The 22,700-nt window shown below is 44.0% G+C and overlaps 1 protein-coding gene across 4 annotated transcripts in view; it reads left to right on the top strand.

Moving 5' to 3' along the window:
• The window catches only part of SYN1 (synapsin I), a 185,284-nt gene that overhangs the window by 51,458 nt on the left and 111,126 nt on the right, over positions 1-22,700 (top strand). For all 4 annotated transcript variants that reach the window (XM_089675158.1, XM_089675157.1, XM_089675161.1 and 1 more), the window contains exons 2-3: positions 2,836-2,893; positions 12,706-12,797. In XM_089675158.1, the coding sequence (XP_089531284.1) occupies positions 2,836-2,893; positions 12,706-12,797 (150 nt within the window). The remainder of the gene's footprint in view (positions 1-2,835; positions 2,894-12,705; positions 12,798-22,700) is intronic.

The following is a 22,700-nucleotide window of genomic DNA, read 5'->3' as shown; positions in this document are numbered from 1 at the left end:
ACCACAAGATTGCAAGGGTGGGCACTGATTGAGGAGGATTTCACCTAACAAAAGGGGCATCAGCACAAGGGACACACCTTACTGACTGTATGTTATATCCCTTGTGCTGATTTTTGTGGGGGTTTTTTTGTTATTTTGACTGCACTTAGGTTTGAACTTTCATTTTAATGTAAAACTTCAGAAAAAAAAGATTTTTTTTTTTTGCAGACACCACAGTTGAAACAAGTTACCTCTAATGATTAGTATCCTAGGTCCAGATAATTGCTCTTAAAGTAAAAATGTTAGTTCCTTTTCATGCCGGTTACTACAGTGCTCTTCTTCCATGCTATAGTACTGTGCTGGGATCATGTTATTTGCTTTCCCCTCTTGCCCCCATCCATTCACAAAAAGCCCTGTGTTCCTTTCACTATGCGCTATGAATGGACAAGGGGAGAGGAAGGTAAATCTACCATTATCCATTTACAAAATGCCTGCCTGCCAGTCCACCGTGCATGTGCCTTCACTATGCCTTTGGGCTGACTATGTGATAGACCTGCTAGGCAGCCCAATAGCCAACTGAAGGGGCGCACTGCAGTCTGACAACAGTGCTGCTCATTCTGAGGCAGTTGCTTAGGATATCAGCCTGTAACAGGAAATCCTGTTATGCTGATCTCGTAAAAAAAACTTTGCAACAGATTCAAAAAAATTATTTGCTTAAAAGAGAAATGTAGACTTTTTCTTTATACTTACTTAGGTAGATGCTGCATCTGTCTCCCGCAGGATCTAAGGGTGAGAATTCAGCGATCACATGACTGCTGATCGCTGAGTTCTCACAGCCTGTCAGTCATCGCTGTCTGCTCTGCCCCCCAGTGCTCACGGGAGCGCTGGGCTGGGGAGGGAGCGGCTGGCTCAGGCTCTCAGTGGCTCGCTGAGAGGCTGAGCCAGGTGCTGCTCCAATCTCTGGGGTGAATTCTGTCCACATGGAAGAAAAATATTTTTGAAATATATTTTAAAAATATTCTTCCCAAATATAATGACATATATTTGAAATGCTACAATTTTGGCCAGATTCAATATATTTCTAAATATATTTCAATATATATATATATATATATATATATATATATATATATATATATATATACTGCATGTTGAAATGTGTTTTTATTACAAAATATATGAAAAATATTTATGTCTTTAAAAATACAAATCTACATGTTTGGAATGCATTTACAAATATATGTAAAAATATATGTTAAAATGACTTTTTTATACGTTAAAAAAAAATCTGAAGAATATATTTTTAAAAAATATATATTTTTAAAAATATTTTTCAAATATTTTGTAATATATAAAAAATGCATTTCAACATGCAGTGTATATATATATTTTTTTTAACATATAAAAATTAATTTTAACATATATTTTTACATATATTTGTAAATGCATTACAAAAATGTAAATGTGCATTTTTAAAGACATACAGTATATTTGAAATGCATTTTTATAAATATTTTTCATATATTTTGTAATAAAAATGCATTTCAACCTGCAGTATATATATATATATATATATATATATATATATATATATATAAATATATTGAATATGGACAAAATTGTAACATTTCAAATATATGTCAATATGGGTGACTTTGAAGTTGGGAACTTTCCCTAGCCAGAACCGGCTAAGTGAAGTCAGCTGACAACGGGCTTCAGTCCGCTTTCGGCTGAAAACGAGTCACATGCAGTGTATATGTATATATATATATATATATATATTTTTTTTTTTTTTTTTAACATATAAAAAAGTAATTTTAACATATATTTTTACATATATTTGTAAATGCATTCCAAAAATGTAAATGTGCATTCTTAAAGACATACAGTATATTTGAAATGTATTTTTATAAATATTTTTCATATATTTTGTAATAAAAATGCATTTCAACATGCAGTATATATAAATATATCTATATAAATATATTTTGAAATATATTGAATATGGACAAAATTGTACCATTTCAAATATATGTCAATATGGGTGATTTGAAGTTGGGATCTTTCCCTAGCCAGAACCGGCTAAGTGATGTCAGCTAACAACGGGCTTCAGTCCGCTTTCAGCTGAAACGGGTCACAGGAGTGCAGAACTAACTGTACTCCTGTGATCTACAGGAGAAGTACAGCCAAAAGAGTTTTGGCTGTACTTCTCCCTTACGCTGATTTCTAGGTATGATTTGTTTTGCATAGTTACATTGGTCCATATTTCATATCTAAATGATTACTGTGGAAGTTGTGAAATCACAGTAGTATTCAGCAATATTACAATGACAGCAGTGATCTTCTGGGTCCTGTGCTAAGTGACTTCCCTTGTGTATAGTAACCCCAGGACACCAACGGCACCATTCACAGAATGCTTTTTTTTTTTCAATGAATACAGGGCCTTTTCTGATTGGATGAGGTGGAGATTGTGATATCAGCACCCCGCCTTGTCAAATCATAGAATGCCTTATGTACATTGAAAAAAAAAAATCAAAGGCATTCTATGTATGATGGCAGTGCCAAGCAAGCGACCCTTTGTGGTTACTGTCTCGAAGGGAAGCCGCTTGGCACAGAACTCTGAATATCACTGCTATTACTGTATCAGCATTGACTAGCACAGAGATTTGCAGCTTCATAGCCTCCGCCTTTTTAGTCCCATACTTGCTTTCAAATGTCTGTGTGACAGGTGATGCTGTAATGAAAGCACAAACGCAGTCACTATTACAAACATTACCTTTTTCATTAATGATTGTATTTCAGTGTTCTTGATGTCCCTATTTGGCATGCATAATGTTTTTCTTTTTTCAATCACAGGGTGAAGGTTTTCAAAGGAAAGAAAATTGGCGGAGAGTTTGACATCAAAGTGGAACAAGTGAGTAATTAAAGACAAATTCTGTTATCTTTTTATCCATTTATTACATCCAAGGCTTTCTTGCCACGCTTTGCTTTCTTGTTTTTTTTAGGCTCCTCATATGAAAAAGCAATAACTGTTAGACGGTTGAGACATTAAGGTGTGATGTCCTACAAATTATACTGATGCACGTGTGGCAGTGTGAGGGCCTGTCACTGGGAAAATGTAGCAGAAAGTGACATAGGGTTCACACGTATGCAAAGTGTGGGGCTCCAGAATGTCAGTTCTGAATGGAGAAAGATGTTTTTTTTCGTTCTCCTGGTTTTGTAATTCCCCAATCAAGGTCTGGAGCTCGGAGACAGAAAAGTGTTTTGCGAGGGAAGGAATCTCTAATCCTGTGTCCGGGTCTTGCCAGAAACCAGCAGGCTGAGTGTGCAGGTGGAGGAGAATGTCACCAACACACCGAGGATCACCAAAATGGGTCCAAAAGTTTTAATGAATGATCACGTAGTTACAGCAAGGCAGTGTTTCGGAGTCTCGCAGGACCCCTTCATCAGGCATGAGGTGATCACCTTTTTAGCCTTTATAATCTAGGACAGGGGTGTCAAACTGGCAGCCCTCCAGCTGTTGCGAAACTACAAGTCCCATCATGCCTCTACCTTTAGTAGTCATGCTTGTAACTGTCAAACTTGCAATGCCTCATGGGACTTGTAGTTTGGCAACAGCTGGAGGGCCACCAATTTGACACCTGTGATCTAGGACCTGACAACAGTTAAGGTCTCCATCCGAGAGATAGGAGGTCTCTGTGTATGGGTCAGGAGCAGGGGCGGACTGACAACTCATGGGGCCCCCAGGCAATAGGGGATCATGGGGTCCCTGTGTCCTTGCCCAAACTCAAAAAAGCCTATGAAAAAGTTACCAGGGGCATCTCATGGGGCCCCCTACTGACCCCGGGCCCTCGGGCAGTGCCCAAGTTTCCAAATGGTCAGTCTGCCCCTGGTCAGGAGGACCCCAATTCTTCCCCAGGAGTCAGAGAGGCTGCATGGGGCAGCCAGAGTCTGTATGTCTGTATAGTGCAGGAGCAGACGGTGATAGAGCAGCAAGGAGCTGGAAGAGAGCCAAAAAAAGAGTGTGTACAGGAGCCCTGAGATTCAGGACTTGATGGTCGGGGGACCAAGGTAACGGGCCTCTAGCTAGAGAGAGCCATGAGGCTGAAGTCGTTTTTGTTTGTTTTGATGGTGGAAACCCCTGCCTGAGAAATTGATTTACTGTTTGATCTTTTCCGTTTTATTAATACAAGGGGGCCAATAAGCCCTTAAAAAGCACTTCTGTAGTGGACTGAACTCACCGAGAAGCACTACCATCGAGCTAACAAACCCCAAACCATGACACATGAAATAACATTGTAATGTTACATACACAAAGCTTATTCCAAGTGGGGGAAATTTTACCATCTCCTTTTATGTGTTTATAGTTGGTGGATCAATTGAAGATTTTGGTGTATTTGTGGGAAGAGAGCTAAATGGTTTAGATAAAGAATGGCTAGAAAGTAAAGAAACAAAAGGAAGGGACAAAAAAAAAAGTTGAGGTTTTAGGGCGATTGTTGTAATGGGGAGCAATACATACTGTCCTTTTTAATCTCAAAGTGACCTCTGTGAACCGTAGGGCTTGCTTAATTGAGTGTTACCCTCTGAAGAGCTATTCACAGTGAAACAGTTTTCAGAGGCCGTTTGACAGATGACTGTAAGGTGCTATGTTGCTATCTGACTGCCTGTTTTGAAGCAGTAATTAAAAAAAAAAAGGTCCCCCTGCAGGGTAATGTAAACATTTGCTAGTATTCACTGTATACTAGCACATTATGACAGACTTACCTGAAAAAAAAAAACAGATTGTTCCAGTGGCACGCTATCACTGCTGATAGGGAATCCATCTTCACCCGGTCTTCCTTCTAAGTTTGCAGGCTCCAGCTGTTTATGGCCGTGGCACAGCTGTCCAATGAGAGCACAGTGCGCATGTGCTGGTGACATCACTGGCTGCTAAACATGTAAATATCTCCTAAACGGTTAAATAAAAGTGCACATAAAAGATAATCCTGCAAGAAAGAAAATAAATTCCTCTCCCATCGTCCACGCCACTGTACGGAATTAAAATCATCTGCTGAAGTCTCTTTAGAAGCTGACACTTCTGGGACTGTCAGTCTTCTGGTCTCCCTCTTCCCTCCCTACATCATTATTGTGTTCTGTAACAGGAGCAGGGCCATGGATAAGGGAGTACCACCAGTCCCTCTGTATGGGGCTTAGCCCAGCAGGGGGCCCCACACAGCTGGGTGAATCAAATGTAGGCAGGGAGGTAGTTCAGCACGATGGAGGGGGGAAATTACTGGAACCAATCCCCTGTATGGCTCTCTCTGCAGCAGCTGAAAGCCGGCTTCTTCTCCTCTCCCTCCTGCTGGCTGCAGAGAGAAGAGCCATACAGGGGATCAGTTCCAGTAATTTCCCCCCCCCATCATGCTGATCCCCCTTCCTGCTGCTCAGGCTCCCCTGTGTGCCCCTACACCTGTAGTGTTGCCCGGCTTACCCACCAGCAGCTGCAAGCACTCAATAGGATCCTTCAGGATGGAGAGTGGAGGAAGGATCTGGTAAATATATCACATTTACCAAGCCCTACCTTTCCTGAATGAACACAATGAGTGATAGGTTCCAATCACTCACTGTGTTCATTCATAATAGAAGCATAGTAACCTGTGGAGGGGGTTTTTGTGGGGGGGGGGGGGGCGTGGCTTCTAACAGCAGCCCTGGACAGGAGTGGAAAATATTTACTGTGCAGTAAACATTTTTGTGGTCTTTAAAGCTGGGCTCACAGAAGATACAAACCACCATTTATTGCAGTTGTTTATTCCTGTAAAATCAATGAAATGTGCTTTTACATACAACTAGCAAAGTTTCTTATATTATATTCTGAGATTTCCCCGCTGTCAGAATACACTGATCAAGCAAGGAAAATCTGACAGTGTGATTGTGCTACAGTTGATCAGTAGATCGACTTCTGTACAACCTCCCTGCCCGTACATGGATCGAAATTCAGCCGGTCCCTGCTGAATTGGCCACATTTTGATCCATGTATGACTGGCTTTTGACTGGGTTAAGAAGGGGCAGTACTAGGAGCCAAACAGGCTCTTCTGCATGCACATGTACTGACAGGGAACATGGGTGGGAAGAGAGATAACCTATCAGTGTGTTGCTGCTTCTTCATTGTCAAATCAGCAGACTGAGGAAAGGAAAGTTCAATCACTGTATTCCTTAAACTGTAACCACACTGTATCTGAGCACCACAAAACAAAAGCACTATTTAATTATTTTTTATTATTCAAAGCAACTCCCCCATCCATCCATGTCTCAATGCTTATAAAAACACCCCCCAGCATTTCTGTCGGTGGCCAACTTGAGTAAAGGCAGATGATTCATGTAGCATCAACTTCCTAAAATCCATCTGCCCATAGCTCAGGTATGCAGGCAGGAGGGTGTGTTTAGCAAAGAAAACCCCCTCCTGAAGACTCCTGGGGTCTATGACATAATTTGCCTAGGCATGGAAGCCAGGAAGTAACTGAAGAAATGTAAAAAAAAGTTTAAAACAAGTAAATATGATATACTTTCTTATCTATATACTAATGCTGTTAGCATGTGGATTAAAAATAATCAATTTTGATTGAGAGAACAAAGTTCCGCTTTAAGCTGGCCAAACATGGTTCATTTTTTTTTTTGCTCAGCCAGCAGACTGAGGTGGATTGGGGGAATCCATCCATGTTGCCCATTAACTCATTGGGCACCAAGTTGGGTCACATGAGAAGACTACCATCAGAATAGTTGCATAGTTATATAGTTAGTCTGGCTGAAAAAAGACAAAAGTCCATCCAGTTCAACCATTAAAAAAAAATTATAATCCTACACCCACAGTTGATCCAGAGGAAGGCAAAAAAGCCCAGCAAAGCATGAACCAATTTGCTCCAGCAAGGGAAAAATTCCTTCCTGATTCTCCGAGAGGCAATCGGATATTCTCTGGATCAACTTTACCTATAAATGTTATTATCCAGTTATATTCTGTGTATCTAAGAAACAATCCAGGCTTTTTTTACAGCAATCCACTGAGCTGGCCAGAACCAACTCTTGAGGGAGTCTATTCCACATTTTCACAGCTCTCACTGTGAAGAAACCTTTCCGTGTTTGGAGATTAAATTTCTTTCCTCCAGACGTAAAGAGTGCCCCCTTGTCCTCTGTGATGACCTCAGGGTGAATAGCTCTACACCGTGTTCACTATATGAACCACTGATGTATTTATACATGTTGATCATATCCCCCCTTAATCTCCTCTTCTCAAGAGAGAATAAAATAATTTCCTCTAATCTTTCCTCATAGCTGAGCTCCTCCATGCCTCGTATCAGTTTGGTTGCCCTTCTCTGTACTTTCTCCAGTTCCCCAATGTTCTTTTTGTGAATTGGTGCCCAAAACTGAACTGCATATTCCAGATGAGGTCTTACTAATGATTTGTACAGGGGTAAAATGACATCTCTTTCTCTGGAGTCTATACATGCAATTATTAAGCTTGTGATCTACCAGAACCCCAATATTCTTCTCCACCATTGATTCCCCCAGTTGTACTCCCCCTAGTATGTATGGGTTCTTCTAGGATAAGCTATGCACCTGTAACAGGGTCACTGCATCACACATGGGGTACCTCTACTGTATGCCGTTTCCCTCAATGCCTTGGGACAAGGCTGAGGCAGCCATGGGGGAATATTTGATCTCCACTTTTAGAGATGAATGTCCCCCATGTACATTTGCACAATGGCTATTCTCCAGTTAACTCTCGAGTCCCTGTGTCAATGTTGTCCTGCCACTGTAACTTGCCTTTAGGAGGGACACGCTAAGCCTATGTCCATACATCCACCTGTCCATTGTTTGCCACTACTTCTCCCAGTAGCGGAATGAGTGCACCGCCATGCACCTTACACGTTCTTCACGTGCGCACTCACATAACTCTTGACCTCCTGCTCCTTTGCGCAGGATGAGAAGCTCGGCGGCGCAAGTCTGCTCTTGTTGCTTTGGGAAACAGACCGCTTGCAGAAGGAGTACAGACAACATCTCCCTTGCTGCTAGAGGTTATCCCACCTGACATAAATACATGCTACTGGCAGGCTGCTTTAACTGTGTAGACTTCTGTTGCCCATGGCATTACCCCGGTTTGCCTAGTGACCCACAGCTGTAGACTAAGTGTAGATGGTGTCATTTACTTACATTACACCCCTTAATAACTTCAGGCCAAGCAGAAGGCAAAGATGAAAGCTTTACTTAGAAGAGGTGCAAAAAATGACACATTCGAAATGCACGAGAAACCTTTCCCTTCCCTACATCCCTAATCCCTAACTCAGGCTGCATGCTGCCCCGGCATACCTTTACAGGTCCATGCTAGTGTCTTCAGAAGGACTACAGGTCTCAGCATGCAAGGGCATGTTGACAGGCTCCCCACTGCAGGCAATCTTCTGTGATGACAGAAGGAAGAGAAGGTGGCTGAAGGAAGAGACAAGCAGAGCCTGTCCAGCTGATGATTTGCTGAAGGGTTGGGTTACATAGCAGATGTCACCCTGTCTTCTCCCACATGGCTGGACTGTCCAGGCAGAGCTCCATCATGATTTTATATGCACAGGGAGGGGGGCAGAGCCCAGCAGCAGCCCACCAAAACCAGAGACTTGGGAAATAATTTAACCCTTTTTCTCCCTGCTGGGCAGCAACTATCTAGCAGTTCAATCCACTTACTTGAAAAATACAAGTAACATTTCTACATCTGCCTACATCTCCATAGTGAGAATTTCCAGAACAGGTGTTCACATTGGAAGATTTCCTATCCAGGTATATAATTGTGAATACCCCATCACTTTCCTCTCAGTGTCAGTCGTCACCAAGAGAAACAGGGTGAATCTGTCCAGTCAGTGGTGTATTTAGGTTTTGTGCTGCCCTAGGCAACACAAAAATCCCCCCCCCCCATCCACCACAGAGAGAGTCTGACACTGACCACACCAATCAACACCCACCCCCCGAGAGAGCCTTCTACCGCCCCCCCGTACACCGGCTACCATGCCGCCCCCCACCTAGCGAGCGACAGAGACACCTTCACAGCTCCAGACATCCCCAGGAAGGAGAGTTGGGCGCTGAATACACAATCAAGCAGCTTGCAGCCTCTTATGGATGCCATGTGTGTCTTTTCATCTGTCCCTTCTTCTGCCCCCCCCCCCCCTGAAAAATGCCGCCCTAGGCAAATGCCTTGTTGTGAATGCACCGTGTGTCCAGTAAAGAAACAGACAGCAGTAAAAACGGTTCTAATTCTTCCCTACTCCTTGGAAAACTCTTATCAGTCTATTTTTGAAGCCTTTAAAATCTAACCTGACACTGATCTAAAGCATATAAAATATCACTTTACCTTACATTTCTTTCTGATTTCTGCATCTGTACTTGTGCCATGAAAAAACAAGCTAAATGACCTCCAACTCTAATGGGGGAATTCCCTGTGCATATCAGCTCCCATTAATGAGCATATTTAATGAATAAATGCAGGAATTATAATGTGGGCTGACACATTAGTAGAAAGCTATTTTAGACATCTCTACACTACAGTTTAATGACTGTAATTTACTCTGCTGTTTATGGTAATATCAAAGAAATACTGGCTGTCCTCACCACCAAGCTTGACATTAGGGGGAATGTCAAGGTGTCAACATAATTCTGTGCCTGGAGTCTGTATGAGACTAGCAGCTGTCAGTGCAGTAGATCTCTGCTGTTCTCTCTGGTAAAGTGGACATCACTGGTCTCATTTGTATGTGAAATTAAGTACCTTTTGTTGCAACTCAACAACTAATGCAGTTGCCTTTGGTAATTGTCTTTGGTATGTTGGAAGTGTTTTTTTCAGACTTGGAAGATGAAGGGAATTTGTCACCTAGAAAAGAGCACTTCAAGAGCAGTTCACTATTAGTTAAAGGCTAAGATCACCTTTTGTAAAATAAATAAATGCACATGGTCTTGCAGGTAAAAAAACAAATGTGAATTTATTATTTTTTTTACAATGAAGTCTGGAACGCATTGTACCTGCAATCAGTAGATCACAGGTGCAATGTCAGGCTCCTGCAGACACTCAGTACAGCATTCTGCCTAGACCTTCTGTACAGACTTACAGTTACTGAAGAGCAGGAAAAATCAATGAACTACGAGGGTGCTCACGAGCGCCCTCTCAGTTCATTGAGAACTACAAGCCCTCTGCTGCAGTGGCAGACGGGACTTGTAGATCATTCATGCACAGAACTCTGTGAATAAAGGATGTGGCTGTGGGGGCAGAGCCCTGCACAGCCATACTGTTTTTAAATTGTGACAGCAGGTGAGGGGAGGTGATCCTCTGCCTGCTGTCACAGTGGGGAATTGGAGGGGTGTGGGGCTGCTGCATAAGTAACATCTTACTAAAAGTGCATATTTCCTTTAAGTAAAACATTTCTGTAGTGTCTTGAATAAATAGTAAAATCACTAGGTTCACCTTTGTTAAAGTGATTTTAAAGGCTTATTCCCCTCATGTTTTGCATTGTATTGGTATTGTTCTGTCACATGTTCTGTCCCCCTCTGTAATGTACAGCACTGAGCGAACTATTGGCGCTTTATAAATACTGTATAATAATAAAAATAATAAAAGAAAAAATAACAAACATGTTATACTTACTTGCTGTGTGCAGTGGTTTTGCACAGGACAGCCAGGATACTCCTCTTCTCGGGGTCCCCGAGGCTCCTGCCCTCTCCCTCCTGTCGGGTGCCCCCACAGAAAGCATGTTGCTATGGGGGCACCCGCTGCTCCGTGTGTCCATTCACACATGGAGCCGTGGCTTGGCCCCACCCCTCTCCTCATTGGCTCACTGGTTGTGATTGACAGCAGTGGTAGCCAATGGCTCCCGCTTCTGTCTCAGCCAATAAGGAGAGGGAGTCCTGGGATAGCCGAGATTCCACTGCACATCGCTGGAGAGGGGGCTTAGGTAAGTATTAGGGGGGGTTTGGGGGAATCTGAGAAGATTTTTTACCTTCATGCGTAGAATGCATGAAGGTAAAAAAACCTTGATCATTTAAACCACTTTAACAATTTTATCACCAATGTCCAAGTATAGAGCAGTGCCCAGATCACAGGATGGAGATTGGGAGATGACCAGGTGTCCCCAGTAAAAAGTCAGGTCACCACACTGGCTGTGCTGTCTGGTAGAACTGTAAATCTCGATACTAGATTGAGTGAAGTACAAAACGTTTTGCATCCATGTGTGTGATTTATTGGTATATTTAGCTATTTGCCTGTAAACTGATCACGTGCAGAAGAAAGCTGCTATTGCTGGCTTGTTTTTAAAGCTATAGGTTTTGGTGATTTAAAGTGATTTAAAGGATTTTTTAAAAATAAAAAACGTCATACTTACCTGCTCTATGTAATGGTTTTGTACAGAGCAACCCCGATCCTCCTCTGCTGGAGTCCCCCGCTGGAGCTTCTGGGTCCTCCCCTCTTAAGGAGTACCCCCAAAGCAAGCCACTTGTTAGAAGTACACTTGTGTGGGTTCATTGCCTCTATTGATATGGCATGGTGGCTCAGCGCAGCACTCCACTCTCTCTTCATATGGTTTGATTGTGTGCAGCAGGAGCCAATGGATCCCACTGTTCTCACTGAGTCCAGTGTGGAGGGAAAGACAAAGCAGTGCCGCTGCTCTTGGGCACAGCGCTGGATTGACATTGGGCTCAGGTAAGTATTTGGGGGGCGGCAGGGGGGTAGTTGAACCTGAAAGATTTTTTACCTTAATGCAGAGAATGCCTTTACAACCACTTCAAGCTTTACTACCTACTATTCTACTGACCTGTAATAATGCATTCAAGATGGGAGTTTTGACTTTACAGACTTCATTGTCTGCAGACTTGTTCCAGGTCAGTTACTCACTAGAAAGGGGCGCTAGGATTAGAGTAGGGGGTTCTACACCTGGACAGGAGTGGTAATGGGGGCAGCATATGCAGGAACTTATACCTTTCTCAGCGAGATCATAAACGTCCAGAGAAAAAAAATATTTAAATACTAGAAGCCAGTCTAAAGTATAGTTTTTTCTTCAGTGTTTTCAGTGAACACGTACAGTAAGAAAAACAGACTACTATCTGCAGGGGCTTAGAGGGCCGCACAATAAATGCCAAAGGGCCACATGTGTTTTGTCAGTTTGTATTTGTTGCCTTTTGCTGGGCAAATGTAACATTCCCTAACAATCGATCCTAAAAGAAAAATAACCATCAGAACATTCAACCATAAGTCTTAAGGAACATACACCAACAAAGAAAATAGACAAAAATGGTGTGCCCCCCCCAATTCATACCAGACCCTCCAGGTATCGTATGGATTTTAGGGAGGACCCTGCTAAATTTTTAGAAATAGACACCATGGAGTTTCTTTTTTAAGTATATTATTTTCCTTACAGCTACACAGTTTAGTTCATATTTCTATGACAGCAAAAACGTGGGACAGTAAATGATAAGATGGTGTTTTATATATCACTAAGAGGGCGAAGATGGCTACACACAAAAGATACAAACTCTTCAAAAAAGGTTTTTTCTTTGAGCAGTGTATTTACTAAAAAGCAAAGCTCTACAAAGATCTGATTACTGCAGACTGCTGGAATTGCAAATATTGGGCTATATTTCTACTTCTAATAAGCAATATGTTTTACAAATCTTTTCTGTACAAGATTACATCTTTTCTTAATTATATGTATCTTTCCTATATTTAATTTTTAGGCTGAATTCTGTGATCTAAACCTGGTGGCACACTCCAATGGAACATTCTCTGTGGATTTGGAGGTCATGAGAAATGGCGTGAAGGTGGTGAGGTGAGTCATCTAATAGGACATGGCAATAGCTGCAGAAATGTTACTATATGCTGTGGTAGCATTTATGTAAATTAAAGAGATTTCCATTCCCTACAGCCCCTTATCAAACAATAGTAGAATCTCTTTTTAATAGAGGTGAATGGAAGCTAACCTGCATGCACTTGCATGCATGACCATTTGAAGGGAAGCTAAAAGGTTCACTTAAATGTAACCTTTTCCCGGACTCAGCTGCCAATGCATACCTTCCTTTTGCTTCTCTTAACTTTTTTTACCCTCAGGAATAGGAGAAGAAGCCCTGTGTAGTCTGCAAATTCCTTTGGAGATTACACAGGGCTACCAACTCTCTTGCCACCCCCATGTCACAGTGATAAGGCCTGAGAAATGGTCACTCAGACACTCAGCATGGTGAGAGAATGCCATTTGCTCCTCCACACTGGGAAATATGGTGTATTTTGTGGGTGAACAGAGCCAAGGGGAAGAAAGGTATAGGGGTTCAGACAATTGAGTGAACAGGTTACCTTGCCTTTCTTGTACAAAGAATGCATTTACCGTATTTTTCGCTCCATAAGACGCACCTGACCATAGGATGCGCCTAGGTTTTAGAGGAGAAAAACAAGAAAAAAAATATTCTGAACCAATGGACTGCAGACACAGTACAGGGGATGACCAGAGACTGTGGACACAGTACAGGGTATGCCCAGAGACTGCGGACATAGTACAGGAGATGGCCAGAGACTGCGGACACAGTACAGGAGATGACCAGAGACTGCGGACATAGTACTGGGAATGACCAGAGACTGCAGACATAGTACAGGAGATGACCAGAGACTGTGGACATAGTACAGGGAATGACCAGAGACTGCAGACATAGTACAGGAGATTACCAGAGACTGCGGACATAGTACAGGAGATAACCAGAGAGTGCAAACATAGTACAGGAGATGACCAGAGACTGCGGACACAGTACAGGAGATGACCAGAGACTGCGGACACAGTACAGGAGATGACCAGAGACTGCGGACATAGTACAGATGACCAGAGACTGCGGACATAGTACAGGAGATGACCAGAGACTGCAGACACAGTACAGGAGATGACCAGAGACTGGGGACATAGTACAGGAGATGACCAGAGACTGCAGACACAGTACAGGAGATGACCAGAGACTGCGGATATAGTACTGGAGATGACCAGAGACTGCGGACACAGTACAGGAGATGACCAGAGACTGTGGACATAGTACAGATGACCAGAGACTGCAGACAGTAAAGGAGATTACCAGACACTGCGGACCTTTGGGGAGGGAGGGGGAACGGGTACCTGAATTTGACAGGTACCCGCTCCCACTTCCGCGGAGGTGTCCTTCCTTCCTCTTTCTGCGGCGGCTTCTGTGACAGCCGGGTGCCCACTGCGCATGCGCGAGAAGCGCTGTGCTTTGTGAATGCCCCGGAGCCTTCTGGGACCTGTCATGTGTGCCAAAGGACACCGGACCATTCTTCTCGTACATGCACAGTGGGCACCCGGCTGTCACAGAAGCCGCCGCGGGAAGACTGCAGCGCTGGAGCGAGGAACAGGTAAGGTCCTGTAGGAGAGAAGAGCTGAGCAGCTGGCCCAATATTCTGACATGGTGGCGGCAGAAATACCGGACCGGCCGCTTTACATTCGCTCCATAAGACACACTGACATTTTCCCCCCTTTTTTGGGGGGAAAAAAGTGCGTCTTATGGAGCGAAAAATACGGTACCTCTAGAATGACTAGCCTCTCCTTAATCAACCCCCAGTAGTTCATAATAAACAGCCTGATCATCAAACTTACCCTTTTGAATTTCATTTGTGGGGGTTTATTAACTGTACAAGGCCATAGTCAATGTCATTGCTACACCAAATTACCCTGAAAAATGCTCTCTTTCATGCATTCTATGCCTAGTTAGTTTCTAAACAACTAATCTGTTTATGTCCTTGGTGCTTTTCTCAGATTACATGAAATAAAATCAAGCACTGATCAACTGAAATCTCTCCATCAGCATAATATGAATCTTAATTTGCGTTAATCCTGTTAATTCTTGAGGTGTTTAAATTGCAACAGTCTCCTGGGATGATTGCAAGCTTTTGCTGTTTATTGACTGCCGGTGATAAATAAGAAACATTTTATGCTCTACTAGAAATAAATTACATTGATGATGAGATATAAATACTGGAAAGAAAGAAAGAAGCAGGAACAGCTAGTCAGTTTTCATTGTGCAGGTATGGCAATAAAAGAAAGGTTTGGATTGGCTGGCGTGGGTTCCACACACAGTTAATTACCTAGTTAATTGAGTTGTTTGCATCAACCCACTTTCCCCTCCGAACTAGTCATACTCTCTGCTATTTGCACAGCATCTGAATGTCTCTTTTTTGTTAGGAAAGCCAGCTCGCTGTCAGATATTTATTTTAAATTAAAATGTTATTAGAAATATTTTAATAGGTACAATACAATAACGTACTGATACGGCTTTCAAACATGGGAATACGCAAACACATGGTCAGGCAGTCAACAGCCTTGAAAAAGTGGGTCACTAGAGATATGACCAAGAATAACGGACCTAACAATAGAGAGGGGAAAGAACAGTTACCACTTTCAGAAAATCAATGGATCAGCAGTCCATGTGAAGCAGTGTCTCTAAGATCTCCAGACAATGAAAGCATGCAGATACAAGGTGTTGGCCTACTGGGTGAAAACCTAGAATCCAGTTCTCACAACATATTCAAACAGGTATTGTAGCCTGAGGGAAACATAACATAAAAAGGATAAGATTACTGGAAAAAAGGAAGTACTATATTTTAAGCTAAGAGTAATCAGGGAAAAGATGTAGAGAAAGAGAAAAGTGAGTTAAAGGATATAGGACAGACCAGGGTGACGACCAAGTGGTTTTAATTCTATGTTAAGGAAACAACCGGTGGAGAAGTATTAAATGAGAGCTTCAAAGCAAATCTGGGGTCCCACACCCGTTTGTAAGCAATGACAATTGTTTTTCACTCTGGCTGTAAGAGCTTCCATAAATTTAACACTAGGTAGTGAGAGACCAAGCAGGTGTATGGCTGGCTCAAGCGTGACATGGATTTGTAAGAGAGTGTAGAGAAGGCTTCTCTTTCCAGCCAAAATTCCATATTTTAGGGCAGATCCATTATATATGGAACAATGTTCATAAGTGCCGCAGACGTCTCCAACAATGGTCTGGAATAGTAGGGCTAAGAGTATGAAAAATAGCAGGGGTGATACCAAAGTTAGAGAATGTTGAACTGGTTTTCTTTGCACACTGTAGAGAGATGATTTGTATGTTTTCCCCAGATTTCCCTTCATTCCTCTACTGTAAATTCTCTATTTAAAATACATTCCTATCTTATCATATAGTTGTGCTGTTTAGGCGTATCAGAGCTTAGGGCCACCAGAAGTTTATAAATGTTGAGGACCTGGCCCCTGCATGTCGCACCCATAATGCAAAGCTTTTCAAAGGGTGTAGGAAAGGAGAAGGTCAAGTTGGGGGCAATAGATTGGTCAAAATGTTTAATTTCAAGATAGCTAAACTATCACGTACCTGGTGTTAGAGGCCAATGGAGAGAGGGCTTCCCTTGCTGCTAAGTTCCAGACTCCCCTGAGAGTGGGACAGCAGGATTCAGGCCCAAAGTGGCACAGGTCACCTGTAGGAGTGCTCGTTGGTGGTCCACCCAGGAGCACAGCTGCTGCACTGAGATGGGATCTGCAGACAGGTGGTGCCTGTGCGAGGTATGCAAGCCTTCCAGGAAACAGAGGATCACAGGATAGCCAGTTCAAAGCTGAGGTCAGGTACCAGGTGGAAATCAGAGCAGATGTAGTCAGGTGGGATAGCCGAGGTCATACACAGAGGAGCAAGAGAGAATATCTATTAGCCCAGCCGAGGTCAGATCAGGGGTTAAGCAGAGAAGACAGGTCCAAGAGCAAGCCAAGTCGGTATCAGGAAATCACAGATCACAATAGCACAGGAATGGGAACAAGGTACTGGGAAGCCAGAGATCAGCCAGCACCTGAGAGTAGGGCAGGGCTTCCTTATAAAGGCCGTTTGGAGCCAAATTTGAGCCAATGTGAACTTTTGCGGCCATGCAAGGTACTGGCAGGGGTGCCAGGTCTCCTAACACCTCTACCGAGAACAGGGCCCTGACAGTGCCCTCCCCTAAAGGGCAGCCTCCGAATGCCTACTTGGGTCATCTTGTCTGGATATTTGGAGTAAAACTCTTGGAGAAGTCTGGGGGCATGTACGTTGTCCTTTGGTTCCCAGGAGCTTTCTTCGGGAGGATACCCCTTCCATTTGATCAAGAATTGGATTTGCTTTCCCCTTTTCCTGCAGTCCAGGATTGATTTTACCTCGTATTCTGCCTCCTCCCAAACTGTTATTGGCGGCGGAGGTGGTTCCACTCTTCCTGGAAACGGGTCATGAACCACTGCCTTGAGCAGAGAGACATGGAAGACTGGATGAATCCTATATGATTCGGGAAGAGATAGCTCATATGCTACTGGGTTAATTTCTCATTTGATCTGAAAGGGGCCAATGTATCTTGGTCCCAGCTTCATGTGCAAGGAAGTTTCAGGTTGGCTGTAGACAACCAAACTTTGTCTCTGACCTTCAGAGAAGGATTTCTCCTCCATTTCCTGTCATAGTATTTTTTATAGTCTGTTTGCAATCTTTGTATGGACTCTTGGAGAGCTTGATAGTTGTCCTGTATCCTGCTAACTCTGTCTTGTACTGCAGGTACCGAGGTTTCGAGTATGGTATCCAGCAGGCAGGAAGGGTGGAATCTGTAATTAGCTCAAAATGGTGACTGATTCGTAGCTGAATGGACGGAATTGTTGTAAGCAAATTCTGCTAATGGGAGTAGGGATGTCCAGTCATCCTGGAAAAAGGCGGAGAAACAGCATAGATATTGCTCTAATGTTTGGTTTGTTTGTTCAGTTCAGCCATTACTTTGAGGGTGGTAAGCAGATGATAGGCAGAGTTCCACTTTCAGTGTTTTGCATAGGGCTCTCCAAAACCTGGAGGTAAATTGAACCCTCCGGTCTGAAACAATATTGCTGGGCAGTCCGTGTAGCCTAACGATTTCCTTCATAGAGGCATGTGCTATCTCAGGTGCAGATGGAGTACCTATCATTGGCAAAAAGTGGGCCATTTTGGATAGCCAATCTATCACCACTAGGATGGTAGTAAACCCCTCAGAGGGCGGCAAGTCCACAATAAAGTCCATTGCAATCATTTCCCAGGGGCGATTAGGAATGGACAGAGGCCTCAGCAACCCCCATGCCTTGGTTTTGTCTCCCTTGCTGCGTAGACACACTGTGCACACTGTGCAGGATTTTACGTAGGCTCTGCAGTCTTGACTTAAGTTGGGCCACCAAAATGATCGCTGGATCAGTTTCATTGTTTTCGGGCTCCAAAGTGACCAGCAAGTTGATGGTCGTGGGATGTCTTGAAAATGTACCTCATGGGGTACAAAGATCTTATCCTAGTGCTAAAGAAAGCCATCCTGCCTCCTTAACGAGTCCTGTTCGGGTTTGGCGCACTGTGCAGAGGCCTGTTCAATCAAAAACTTCAGACTGGGCTGGATTAACAAATAATTTTGGCCAGACAGGATGGTATCGGGGGGGTGAAGGTTCAACTGAATCCGGGAACATACAGGATAGAGCATCTGCCTTCCCATTTTTGGATCCTGGGCGGTAGGTGATATGAAAATTGAACCTGGAGAAATATAAGGCCCATCTAGCTTGCCGCAGTCTTAGGCACTTGACGGATCTTAAATATTCCAGATTCTTAAGATCTGTGAAGGTCATAATTGTCGGGTGACTAGCTCCTTCCAAAAGGTACCTCCATTCTTCGAAAGCCATTTTGATCGCCAGAAGTTCCCTGTCGCCTACGTCATAATGCCTTTCAGCTTGGCTTAGTTTCCTGGAGCAAAAGGCTACCAGATGGAGCAGAGCTTTTGGGCCTTGGCGTTGCGAGAGCACGGCTCCTGTGGCCACCTCCAATGTGTCCACCTCCAGGATGAAGGTAAGTGTTGGTTCTGGGTGTTGTAATACAGGAGCAGATGTAAATTGCTTTTTTAATTGCTCAAAGGCTATTTGTGCTTCCTGGCCCCAGAGAAAACGTGTATGCTGCTGAGTGAGTTGGGTAATAGGGGCAATAATGGTTGAAAAACCCTTGATAAACTTCCGATAGAAGTTGGCAAAGCCCACAAATCTTTGGACCCCTTTCTTGTCAGTAGGTGCAGGCCAATCCAAGATGGCGGAGATTTTCTGAGGATCCATGGAGATTCCTTCAGTGGAGATTATGAGCCCAAGAAACTGGATGGACTGCTTCTCGAACTCGCACTTTTCCGCCTTAGCATACAGGCCATGCGTCCTCAGCGTAGTCAGTACCCTCTTAACATGGTCTCCGTGGAGTTCCAATGAGTTGGAGAAAATCAAGATGTCATCCAGGTAGACGATCAAGAAGAGATCGAGATATTCCCTGAAGATGTAATTCACGAAGTGTTGAAATGTCGCAGGGGCGTTGCATAAACCAAATGACATCACTATGTACTCAAAGTGCCCAAAGCGCATTTTAAAAGCGGTCTTCCACTCATTACCTTCCCTAATGCAAACTAAATTGTAGGCCCCTCGCAAATATAGTTTTGTGAACACTCGGGCTGTCCGAAACCTCTGAAATAACTTGAGAAACGAGAGGGAGTGGGTATCGATTCTTAATAGTGATCTTGTTGAGTTCCCTATAGTCGATGCAGGAACAGCGAGACTGATCTTTTTTCCCAACAAAGAAAATACCTGCCCCGGCAGGTGAGGGAGAGGGACAGATGAACCCCTTGGCGAGGTTCTCGTCCATATATTGCTGGAGGGCTTCCAGTTCTAGTTCGAACAATGGGAAGATTCGCCCAAATGGTATTTCTGCCCCTGGAAGCAGCTCAATAGGGCAGTCATATGATCGATGAGATGATAAAGTGTCAGCCTTCTTGTTATCGAATACGTCAAGGAAATGGTGGTAGGCAAGGGGAACGAATTGACTGGCATATGAAGTAGGCTGAACTGAGAGGCACACAGGAAAATTGGTGGGTGTGGAGGTGCCGCAGTGCTGAAGGCAGTAACTTGATGGGAAGGTGACTTCTTTCTTGAGCCAGTTGATTTATGGGTTGTGAGCGTGCAACCAAGGTATTCCTAGGATGGCTGGGAACATAGGGGATCTAAGGACATCCAAGCGGATGAATTCCTGATGGCCGGAGTCAGTTGTTGCTAGGATGGGAATGGTTTCTTGGGTAAGGGGTCCTGAGCTAGGAGTGGTGCCATCTGCTAGTAGTACATCGAACCTTTGTGTTTTAGGAAGAAGAGGAATACCTAAGTTCTTGGTAAGGTTGATGTCCAAGAAACAACTACAGGCTCCCGAATCAACGATTGCCCACAACTTGACTTCCTTTCCAGCCACCTGCAATGACATGGGTAGAATGACATGGGTGGTTAGGGTTCCGGATAACTGGAGATACGAAGGATGAGGCTGGCTGGGCTTACTTGGTCGCACTGGGCAGTTGCGCAAGAAATGGCCCCGCAGTAAAGGCATAGATTGCCTTGTCATCTGTGTAATCTTTCGTCTGGACTTAAAGCAGGTCGGAGAAGGCCAATTTGCATGGGTTCTGCTTCAGAAGTACAGATGGGTGGAGCAATAGGGGCAGAAGCCACTGGTCTTGGAACCCTCGGCAGAACCCACGTGGGTCTAAAGGTCTGGGTACATTCAGAACCTCTCCCGTAGCCGTCGATCCAATTGGTAGCGAGCTGAATTAGGTTCTCCAAGGAGGAGGGAGCTTCCACCCTAGCTAATTCATCCTTAAGGGACTCAGACAGGCCTAGACGGAACTGGTAATTTAGGGCTGCATCGTTCCACCCAGTATCAGCTGACCATTTGCGGAATTCCACAATGTAGTCCTCCACAGGCCGTCGGCCTTGTTATAGAGCATGAAGGGCGGATTCAACAGTGGAGGTCCTCTGGGAGTCATCATAGAGAGCCGCCATGGCTTAAAAAATGTGATCACTGAGCTGAGTGCTGGGTTCTTTTGTTCTAGTAGGCTGTGTGCCCATGATTGAGGTTCGTCAGATAGAAGGGAAATGATGAACCCCACTTTAACTGCCTCAAGTGAGAAGGTCCTTGGTTGCAGTGTGAAATACAGCTCACAAGCATTCTTGAAGGCTCGGAATTTACGTCGGTCCCCTAGGAAGCGTTCAGGAGTGGGGACCCTGGGCTCTGGAGGCGGTAGCACCACAGCGGGTGTAGCAGTGGAATGCGAACTGGCTGGTGCAACTGTAGGGATAGGACCAACGGATTCTGGTCTGCAGAAGTCGCAGCAGTAGTGAGCGAGTGAAGACGTCTTTCCAGCTGAAAATATCCTTCCTGCAGATCCTTAACTGCTTGCGTAAGTGTCGTCATCTGTTGGCACAGGGTCTCTAATGCGGAAGCACCTCTCTCGGCCTCAGACATAATGGCTGATTGATACTATCACGTACCTGGTGTAAGAGGCCAATGGCTTCCCTTGCGGCTAAGTTCCAGATTCCCCTGAGCGTGGGACAGCAGGAGTCAGGCCCAAAGTGGCACAGGTCGCCTGTAGGAGTGCTCGTTGGTGGTCCACCCAGGAGCACAGCTGATGCACTGAGATGGGATCTGCAGACAGGTGGTGCCTGTGCGAGGTATGCAAGCCTTCTGGGAAACAGAGGATTACAGGATAGCCAGTTCAAAGCCAAGGTCAGGTACCAGGTGGAAATCATAGCAGACATAGTCAGATGGGATAGCCGAGGTCATACACAGAGGAGCAAGACAGAATATCCATTAGCCAAGCCGAGGTCAGATCAGGGGTTAAGCAGAGAAGACAGGTCCAAGAGCAAGGCAAGTCGGTATCAGGAAATGACAATAGCACAGGAACGGGAACAAGGTACTGGGAAGCCAGAGATCAGCCAGCACCTGAGAGTAGGGCAGGGCTTCCTTATAAAGGCCGTTTGGAGCCAAATTTGAGCCGATGTAAACTTTTGCGGCCATGCAAGGTACTGGCAGGGGTGCCAGGTCTCCTAACACCTCTACCAAGGACAGGGCACTGACATAAACAATGATCTGAACAGCAGTTTATATCATCCCTGTAGTGTAGCAAAAGGAAGGACAGTTTTGGTGTTCTCATCTAAGGCGGAAGAGTGATTTGAGTTTCCACAGCAGTACCATGCGTTGTGTAAGACTGTTGAATATTTCTGGGGTATATGGAAAGGAGATGCAGGAGATGCTACATGGAATTTAGATTTGCAAATGTTCTAAATCACCTTAGTAAATTTCGTTGCAGAGAGAAGGTCCAAGACTCAGAGACCAGTAGAGGGCCCCCAAAGCAATAAGTTACTATTAACTGAGACCAACCACAGCTTTTCAATGTCAGACCATTTATTATAAAAGTACAAAGTGGACCAGAGCATCACTGGTCTGAGATGAGCTGCATAATAGTATTTTATGTCAGGAAATGTTAACCCCTTGGGATTTAAGGGCCATATCAATAGTGTTTGGTGTCTCTCTACTTGAACACCAGAAGGTCTTGTTTGAATTTCTTAAGACAAGATGGGGGATTATCACTGGGAATGTGTGTAAATGGAAGAGCAGTTTGGGTAACATATTTATAGTATGAAAAAGCAACATTTGTTGTTGTTCCTTTGCTTTGAGGCAATTGTGTTTTTGAATAACTCATTGATTTCATCAGCAATTCCCACATTCACTGTGCATTTTGTTTCCTGTGCAGGAAGGTTTAAGTCTGGTACAGTCATTTAGTTTTTTCCGTTCAACCCAGCGGGCTGAACAAAAAAAAAGCCGAAGAGATCGCTGTACTAACTATGCGA

Source organism: Staurois parvus, unplaced genomic scaffold (genome assembly GCF_062004578.1).
Source record: "Staurois parvus isolate SC_StPar_1 unplaced genomic scaffold, SC_StPar_1.0 ptg000154l, whole genome shotgun sequence".
NCBI lineage: Eukaryota > Metazoa > Chordata > Amphibia > Anura > Ranidae > Staurois > Staurois parvus.
Note: the sequence above shows the minus strand (reverse complement) of the source record. Positions and strands in the feature narration are given on the sequence as shown.